The 9,507-nt window shown below is 33.1% G+C and overlaps 1 protein-coding gene across 1 annotated transcript; it reads right to left on the reverse strand.

Moving 5' to 3' along the window:
• Positions 1-6,384: 6,384 nt before the first annotated feature.
• On the reverse strand, positions 6,385-9,095 carry LOC122047704 (glucose-1-phosphate adenylyltransferase small subunit, chloroplastic/amyloplastic-like). The gene is made up of 9 exons (XM_042609141.1): positions 8,810-9,095; positions 8,184-8,480; positions 7,804-8,073; positions 7,540-7,719; positions 7,325-7,428; positions 7,134-7,245; positions 6,948-7,046; positions 6,689-6,808; positions 6,385-6,581 (listed from the first exon to the last, which is right to left on the reverse strand). The coding sequence occupies exons 1-9, from the start codon at positions 9,080-9,082 to the stop codon at positions 6,465-6,467; spliced, it is 1,572 nt and encodes a 523-aa protein (XP_042465075.1). The 5' UTR covers positions 9,083-9,095; the 3' UTR covers positions 6,385-6,464.
• Between the last annotated feature and the right edge of the window lie 412 nt (positions 9,096-9,507).

The raw sequence follows: 9,507 nt of genomic DNA on the forward strand, positions 1-9,507 counted from the left end.
GCAATGAACCCTTCTAGTTGCTTATATATGGATGTTTTCTTCAAGAATTCCATTAAAGAACTGTCTTGACATCCACTTGCTAAATAGATAAAAGAATCCGGATAGTCTTAAGCATGGCTACCGGTGAAAAAGTTTCCTTTTTCAACAAGCCTTGCTTTGAAAGTTTTCACCTTCCTGTCTATCCCTCTTTTCCTATTGTAGACTTATTTTTACCCAATGACTTTTACACCATTTGATGATTTTATAAGCTTCCCGACTCTATTAGAATACATATATTCTAATTCTGTATTCTTTGCAAAGATGCTGCATCTTTATCTTGGAGTGCTTCGTCATATGTCTGGAGATCAGGTTCAGGTCCTCCAGGGATCGAGTCCAAAGACTCTCCCAAAATATGAATCTTTTTAGGTTGCCTAACAACCCTCCCACTACGACGAGGTACTTTCTGCAATTGTGTATCATTTGTGATACGTGTTACAGTTTCTTGTAATATTTCATCTTGTACAGTTGGTACTAGGTTAGATGTGTCCTTTAATTTCCTTAAGAACAATTTTTACTCATGGGGCTTGTGGTTTATAGTATAGTCTAAAATCAAGCATTGGTGCCAACAATGACCTTCCGATTTTAAGGACTACAAACCTCTTTTTGTTTTTCTAGGATAACTTATAAACAAGTGAACTCATGTCTAATTTTTCAGTGTCTCTCACGTGCTAGACCACCCAAATTTGAATATGCTTCGGACTAGGCTTACGCCTATTCTGCAATTCTGTGGGAGTAGAGAGTTTTGACTTAGAAGGTACTATGTTCACTTCCGTTTTCAGTGTATATCCTTAAAACGAATTTGGTAATTTTATAAATAATTCATCATCGATCTAATTATTCCATAAGAGCCTTATACCTTCTTTCTACTACACCATTCTGTTGGGATGTACCAATGGCAGTTAGTTGGGATTGAATCCCTACTTCTAATAAGTGACTCCTAAATTCTCCCAAGAGGTATTTGCTACTACGATCTCACCGTAGTGTCTCGATATTTTTACTTTGACATTTCTCCGCATCAGTCTCGTACTCTTTGAACTAATCAAAGCACTTAGACTTGCGGTGTATCAAGTAAATCTATCCGTGTCTCGAATAGTTGTCTATAAAATAGACGAAATATTCGAAACTACCTCTTGTCTGGATAGTCATAGGACCACACAAATCAGAATAAACCAATTCCATTATATCTTTGGCTCTATACCCCTTAGACTTAAAAGCTTCTCAGTTATTTTTCTTTCCAAGTAAGACTCTCAGGTTGGAAATATTTCCACCACCAATGAACCCAAAAGTTCATCAGCTACCAATGAATCCTACTTAAGTTAAAATAACCTAGCCTTTGATGCCAAAGATATAATTGGTTTATTTCTGAAGGTTGCTTTCTCTTAATAGTTAGAAGATGTGTTATTAATTTCCATTTATTGCATCGTGGGAGTTATTGGATTTATAAATTATCAACCAATGTACCAGAACAGATAATTTTCCTATTTTTCTTGATAACAAGTTTGTTATCAAAATAGACAGAATATCTATTCTTTGGTAGTTTAGAAACCAGAATCGAATTCTTTCTAAACTTGGTATATATAGACAATTTCTCAAAAATTATTTTTATTCCTATCATAGGATAAACATCTCCCACTACAATAGCTGCTATTTTTGTAGTAGTGCCCATGTAATCGGTGATTTCTCCTTCATATAGTTATCGGGTTTCCTGGAACCTCTGCAATGAATTGCAGACATGATCAGTGGCTTCCGTATCTACACACCAGGTACCGGTAGATAACACCACTAATCATGTATTAACTAATGAATGAAATACACCTATTTTGTTCTTAGCTCTAAGAGGACAGTCTACCTTAAATGTCCAAGTCCTATTTCCAATCATTACAATTGTGACTACTAAGTCTATTCTATAGTATAACAACTAGGGGATTGACAAACAATTTAAATCCTAAGAATCACAAAAATATTTGGTCAAGACCAACACCTTAAAATCCCCATGAATTTTGTATACCACGATAGTGTGGACGTATACAAAAACAAAGAGGAGATTTTATTCATTAGTTTTATTATCTCGTCATCCTAACTTTATGACGAATAAAATTAATAGTTGATCTATCTTTGATCAAATATTTGGTCAAAACTTTTGAATTTAAAATAACATTGATTCCTCAAACAATATTATTTAAATTCACCAACACCTCAAACACCATGAATTTTGCATGCCACGATAGTGTGGACGTATACAAATTCAAACATTTGTAAGAGGAGGGGTTTACCCATTAATTATCTTGTCAATAAGTCATTATGACAAATAAAATTATATCAAACACCGTGAATTTTGTATGCCACGATAGTGTGGACGTTTACAAAACCAAACATTTGTAAGAGGAGTTTTTCTCATTAATTTTATTTTCTTGTCATCCTAACAAATAAAATTTCCTCATACACCATGAATTTTGTATGCCACGATAATGTGGACGTATACAAAAACTCGACATTTGTAAGAGGGGGTTTTAATTTTATTATCTTGTCAACTTATCTTTATGACAAATTAATAGTTGGTTTTCCTTTGGTCACACAAATAATAGCAGTGACTCTGATGGGGAGGATACTATTAGATGTGCCTAAGTGTATACCATTACTTAACACTAAATCCATTAATAAGATTATGCCCCTTTCGATGGGGAAGAACACACGCTCTTAATTAATTTCCTATAGTCATCCTAAATGGAAGTTTGATCTAGTGATCCGTAAACAAACTCATCCGATATGGAGGAAGGCACTCAGAGCCAACGCGCAAGTTTATTTGCATCACTTACAAACCAGTAATGGAGATCGTGGAATTTATTAAAATAAATCTCTCTCCCACTTAGTTATTTAAAGTGAGGAATTTTAAATTATCCTAGCATACATCACATGCATACACACAGATCACAGTAAATAAAGCAATAAATATGGAAATTATTTTTCAACTATTATGACATTTTCCTGTTACTGTCCTCCATGTGCTCCAACCCTAGCTGCTGCCATCTTTAGCCACCGCCATCGGGTCGAGTTGTCGCATCCATCTTGCTTCTTATTCCGCTGCACCTCTAGTGCTCCAAAAGTACCACGCCTCCCAAGAATCCAATCCGCGACAAAAATAGAATTTTACATATATCGATCCTATATTCCACGAGGGAATGTACATGTAATCTAGATCGAAGCAAAATTTTGAGAAAACTTTCTTTTTTTTAACCATGTTCATGATTTAAAAGAGAGTTTAAAAATTAAATATTCTCTTTTATAAGTTTCTACAAAAGATTAAGAAAAGATTTGATATCTTTCCTTATTTGTAGATTGAAAAGAGTTTTTAATTTTTAGAGATAACTTTCCTTTTTGGAAATTATCCACATGTTTAAAAGAAAGATTTTAATTTATAAAATTTCCTTTTTACTAACCAATCATAAAGGGATTAAAATTATTGGAGAAATTTTTTATAAATTTTCGGAAGCAAATAAGGAAGTTTTAATTTGTGTTTAAAACTTTATTTGCTTGGAGATTTTAAAGTGGCCGACCATTGAAATAATAAAAAGAAAATTGTTTTTTAATTAAATATATTTTCCTTTCCATGGCAAAAGAATTAAGGAAGTTTTTATTAAAATTTCCTTATTTGCCAAGACCAAGGATTATAAAAGAGGAGGTAGAGGAGCCTTCATGTGGTACAACCTCTATTCTATTTTTCTTCCTCTCTTTTCTTCCTTGTTGTGGCCGGCCCCTCCTCTTTCTCTCTTCTCCATCTTGTGGCCGAATCTCATCTCTTCCTTGGAGTCCTTGTGGTGGTCGGATCTTGCTTGGAGAAGAAGAAGAGAAAAGGAGGTGATATTTCTAGCATCCCTTGGAGCTTGGTGGTGGCCGAACCTCTTCATCTTTGGAGGAACTTTTGGTGGCCGAAACTTAGAAGGAAGAAGAAGGTGCTTGGTGGTTCTCGTCTCGGAAGATCGTTGCCCACACAACGTCCAAGGTTAGAAGAGGAATACAGTAGAAGATCAAGAGGTTATTTTTGCTTACAAAGAAAGGTATAACTAGTAATTGTTTACCGCATCATACTAGTTTTCTTTGTATTGTTATTTTTGGAAATACCAAATACAAGAGGCATATGATTCTAGAGTTTTCGAAATAGTTTTTTGAGTTTGTGTTTTCTTCTTTTTCGAATTTGTGATTCAATTGTTCTTTTTGGTTAACCTAGAGTTATTTAAGGAAATAAATATTAGCTTTCCTTAAAAGGCTTTGCCTAGGCGGTGGTGGTTGCTCCCATATCCAAGAAGGCCATGTGCATCGCCATGCAGTTCTGGAAGCTAATTTTGGAAATTAATATTTATGGAATTAATAACTTAGGTCGATTTAAATCAATAGTGTTAAGTTCCGCTTGCGATTCAAATCTAAACCATTAAGAACAGATAAGTTAAATTTGGAATCAATGATGTTAAGTTCTGTCTGCGATTCCTAATTTAATTTTTAAAGAACACAATAGGTTATTTAAGGAAAGGTTCGACACTTGTACAAAAAAAATTTGTACAGTGAAACCGGTACGATATCAAATCTTTCTTTAGTCATGTCAATAAATCTAAGAGTACTGTGTGCTTTGTAAAAGAAGGAATCAAATCCTTCTTTAATTATGTCAATAGATCTAAGCGTGTTGTAAAAGAAGGAATCAAATCCTTCTTTAGTCATGTCACAAAAGGAATAATATCCTTCTCTAAATAAGCCACCTCATACTCGATCGATCTTAGCAGATAAGGTGAAATCCTATTGATGGGGTCCACTGTGCACCCGGGGCTTTCTCCTTTCCTTCTATAAAAGACGAGTTGAGGAGCCTCTTCAAGGCATTCAAGCCTAACTTGAGCCTTACTCAGGCAAACTTAGAAGTAAGAAGTGCATGTGTTGTAGTAAATTTCCTAAATACTTATCCTTTTACTTCAATCATGGTTTTCGTTTGCTTTCTTTGTGTTCTTTCATCTCTGTCGTGTTGTTTTTGTGTTGTTCATAACCCGTTCCCATTTGTGTTTAAAGTAAGAAGTGTCTGTATTGTAGTAAGTTTTTTATCACATAAAAAATTAGGGTTCTTTAACAAATCTAAGATTAAAAAAAATGTGCCAAAAAACTTTCTAAGTAAGAATATTTATAAGTAGGAAAACTTTTGATTTTTAAATTAAAAATATGTGCAACGGATTAACTAACTTTAAAAAAATATTTTAACAAAAATAATTCAAATACTGCATTTTGTAAGTAAAAAAAAACTTTCATAATTAGTAAATTTAAGTTAGACAATTTTGCAAAAAGAAATATTTTTGAGAAATTTCTAAAATTACAAATTTTTTTAAAAGAAAAGAAAAAAAATGAATTTTTTTAAGTTAAAAAAAATTGAAATTTTTTTCTAAGTTTTAATTTTCTAAACCAAATTGAGTAACCCTTTAAAACATTAAAGTATTATTTGATTTTAATTTTAATGTTTTTTTCAGTTAGTCGCCCGTGTTTTAGCATATTAAATACATAACTAGTTTGTTCTTGGACATCAAGATTTGTTTGCATGAATTCACCGTATGCACATCGTGTTTCCTTAACATCAACGCCCGACTAGATAAATATAATCAGGTTAAAGATCTCATAGAATTTCCTTCCTCATAAATTACTACTAAGATGAAAACAAATGTGTATATCTAATCTCTTGTTTAATAGGAAATAATTTTCCAAATTTCTATGACAATTTTTAAATTTATAAATTAATTATGAAGTTAATTTTAAAAATATTTTTATAATAATTTGGATAATCAAATAGTTAAATCATTATAAGCTTCTTTATTTTTCATGATATATCCATTAAAATTGTTAATTTATCTATTATTTTATCAATTGAACCAGAGAAATTTAATGTAAACTAGTATTTTATGCATCAAATGTTATTTTCCTGATTGTATTGATATTAAGCTTTGAATAGATATGATTTGAGAATAAAAAGTAGCAAATTACAATAAGCTTTGAATTGAAATTATTTTTAGTATGAAAAGAAAAAAAAAGAATATAATTAATTGAAAGTTAGTTTTTAAAGATCCAAATTATTAATTAAATAGTAAAATTTATTTATCATACTAAATTTATTTTAACATTTAATAAATTCCATGTCATAAAATTTTAATTTTTTAAATCCAAAATTATGTTAATTTATTTTTAAAACATTTGTAGTAATGACAATATAGAACAAATATTAGGTAACTTAATTTCTAAAATTCTCAAAACAACCAAATAATCAAAATCTCAACTTATTTATTGATAAAAATAAGTACTGTTAAAAAAATTCAAATACATAACATCCAAAAAAAACTTTATCATTTACTCTACATAAAAAATAAAAAATAAAACTTGTAAATTGAAATGAAAGAGTAAAGACATCAAATTATTGTTCCACTTGGGATTAAGGCATCTTTGAGTATGGTGACAATGCCACTTTTGATGAAGTATCCATGGGCTTCCCTTGATGCTTCTTGTACATTTTCAGTATTAATAATCTGGAATAGCAAATCGATAAACGAGTGTGTTAGAATTTTTTATATTTTATATTTTAAAAGGGAATCATGAGTCATAATTGTTGAAGGATCAATGAGTTTAACAGCACCTTAACGTTCTCTCCCATTCGAACATTCTTATCAATGATGGCTTTTCTAACGTGAGAATCTCTTCCAATTCCGATTGGAAAACTACCTTTCGCGGCTAATAGAATCTTGTCGGCTTCTGTCTGCATATAAGAAAATGATGAATTACATTCACAAATAATGTTTTATGAATTCATTCATAAGCAAAAGGAAAACACAACATGTATTACTTCTAAGTGTCAACTTATCGAACTCTGATCATCAACCAGATGTAAGTTTTACCTCATAATAATCAGCTCCCATTAGTAAAGTATCTTCTACCACTGCACCTTCCGAAATGCAAGATCGAAGGCCAATTACAGAATGGTAAATCTGGCATTTCTACAAATACAAAAGTATACGACGAGTATTTAGCAAAATTTGTAGGGAAGAAAAGGTGTTAAAATGAAGAATCTCAAAAGGTCTTACTTGAATCACACATCCCTCGCCGATGACACTATCGGTAACATCAGTATCAAGCATTATAGATGGAGGCAAATATCGAGCTTGAGTATATATTGGATATGAAAGGTCATAAAAACTGCAATTGAAGAACACAATCTAGTAACTACAACGAAGAAAATTATAAGCAAATAAATCCTCTAATTATCTTAATTTACCTGAAATCAGGTACGGGCTTCTTCGTTATGCCAAGGTTAGCATTGTAAAATGCTTCTATGGTACCAATATCTTCCCAATAACCATCATATAGATAAGCTTGTACCTTTGATTACAAATTAATCATAAATTAGCATCTAACAAATCAGATTACTTAAACAGTATACTAATAACACCATTAATAGATCAAACAAACGATTAGAAGAGTGAGACATACTCTCAATCCAAGGTTGCAAGCCCCAGGAATTACTTCGCTACCAAAGTCATTTGCTGAAGGGAACTTATCCCGGAGCAACTTAAGCATTATATCTTTGCTGATAACATAGATGCCCATGCTAGCAATAAAAGGCATCTTCTTTGCTCTTTCTACATCGAGCCCCAAAATAGTAGTATCCACCTGCAATTTGTGAACAATTAAATTACTTAAGATTAAAACCAACTAGTTCTTGATAATTTGAAAATTCATATGAAATTACTTCACCTGCATTGCCTTCAATTGCTCGCCTTTTGGTTTCTCCGCAAACTCAATAATCCGTCCTTCTTCATCGATTTTCATGAGGCCAAAGGCAGTTGCACGCTTTTCATCCATTGGCAGTGCAGCCACAGTGATGTCGGCGCATGATTCTCTATGTGACTGAATGAATTTCTCATAGTCCATACGATACAAATGATCCCCGGCAAGAATCAAGAATTCCATCACGTTATGCTCCTCAAAAAGCCACAAGTATTGCCTTACAGCATCAGCAGTACCCTGAATATGATATTCAAATACAGTATTGAGCAAGCCAATTATATCTAAACTTGTACGAATTTTGAACAAAATTTCCTTAATATAGACAACTGAATTATGTATTATAATACCTGAAACCAGTTGGGATTCTCGGGGCTTTGTTGGGCAGCAAGAACTTCGACAAATCCTTCATTTTGGTAACCACCCATGGTGCTTCCATAAGCCCGTGCGAGGTGGCGATTTAGCGAAGCTGAATTGAACTGTGTCAAAACATAGATCTTGGAGATGTTGCTGTTCAAGCAGTTGCTAACGGGGATGTCAATGAGCCTGTAGTTGGCACCGAGAGGAACTGCTGGTTTAGCTCTCTTCTTTGTCAGTGGATACAGCCGCGTTCCTGCGCCACCACCTAAAATAATACCCAACACACTCTGTCCACGAAGGGAGACAATAAGTTTAGTTCTAAATGAGTTTTGATTAATCACAAGCACCAATCTTGAAATACTGAAAAGAAAAATCCACGAAGGAAAGGAACACCTTTTTCCAAAATCTACTAGTAATTTCAGAAATTTGAAATCAGATAATTCACAAGAAGAGAAGAAAAAGGGATCTAACCACAACAGATCAGTTTGTGCATTGAGAACAAAAGCAATCCGTAAAAAAAAAAAAATCGAAAAGCGACTACAAAATCAAGGAAACCCTATCAGATTCCAAGTATTCAAAATTCCAGAACAACAAGTAAAAGGATCAATCGACTCACTCGACTCGCGTCGGGGAAGAGGCAGGTCTGCGAGTTCTTCGAGTCGGTTACAGCCTTGGGGGAGACGACCAAGGGGCTCCTCGTCCTCGCCTCTCTTCTCGTCGCAGCCACCGGCCTCTGGCGGACTAATTTCGCGCCAGAGAGACTGTCGGAGAAGGAAAGGCGGCCATTGCGGCCGCCGAGGAAGGTGCGGTCCTCTGCGAAAGGCGAGGGCTTGGAACGAACGGCGAGAACGTGGGGGGAAGAGAACAAGACGCCGATCGAGGAAGCCATTGCGGTTTGCGGATTTCGAAGAAGAAAGGATGTAGTATCGAAAGGCCTTCTCTCGAGTTTATATAGATCCGAGAAAAATTATAATTTTTTTATTTATTTCCATCTCTCATATTTATTTTATTTCAGGAAAAATAAAATAAAATAATTTTAAATTAAAATAAGATCCGGTCAATTAGGTGACTTGGCATGCTTTGACCACTTATTTAAAGTATTGTTTAGATTCAATATTAAAAATCTAAATTGAGTTTTTCTAAATTTTAATTTAAGAAAAAATTTTATTTAAATTTAGTATTAGATTTGATAAATCCAATACCTTAATTATTTTTTTTAGTTTTCAAGATTCATAGTTTCAAATAAATAGATAAAGTAATAAAATTCTTTATTTTTTAAAAATATATTAATTAGAGTTCTAATTTACTAAATAC

The sequence above is a fragment of the Zingiber officinale genome, chromosome 2B, assembly GCF_018446385.1.
Source record: "Zingiber officinale cultivar Zhangliang chromosome 2B, Zo_v1.1, whole genome shotgun sequence".
Taxonomy (NCBI): Eukaryota; Viridiplantae; Streptophyta; class Magnoliopsida; order Zingiberales; family Zingiberaceae; genus Zingiber; species Zingiber officinale.

Bases quoted from the DNA above. Each gene is read 5' to 3' on its own strand.
- LOC122047704 (XM_042609141.1), bottom strand. From the start codon at position 9,082: ATGGCTTCCTCGATCGGCGTCTTGTTCTCTTCCCCCCACGTTCTCGCC. The intron at 8,074-8,183 runs GTATTATAATAC...TATCATATTCAG, and splicing joins AGAATCCCAACTGGTTTCAG to GGTACTGCTGATGCTGTAAG. The intron at 7,429-7,539 runs GTATGTCTCACT...TTGTAATCAAAG, and splicing joins CTTGCAACCTTGGATTGAGA to GTACAAGCTTATCTATATGA.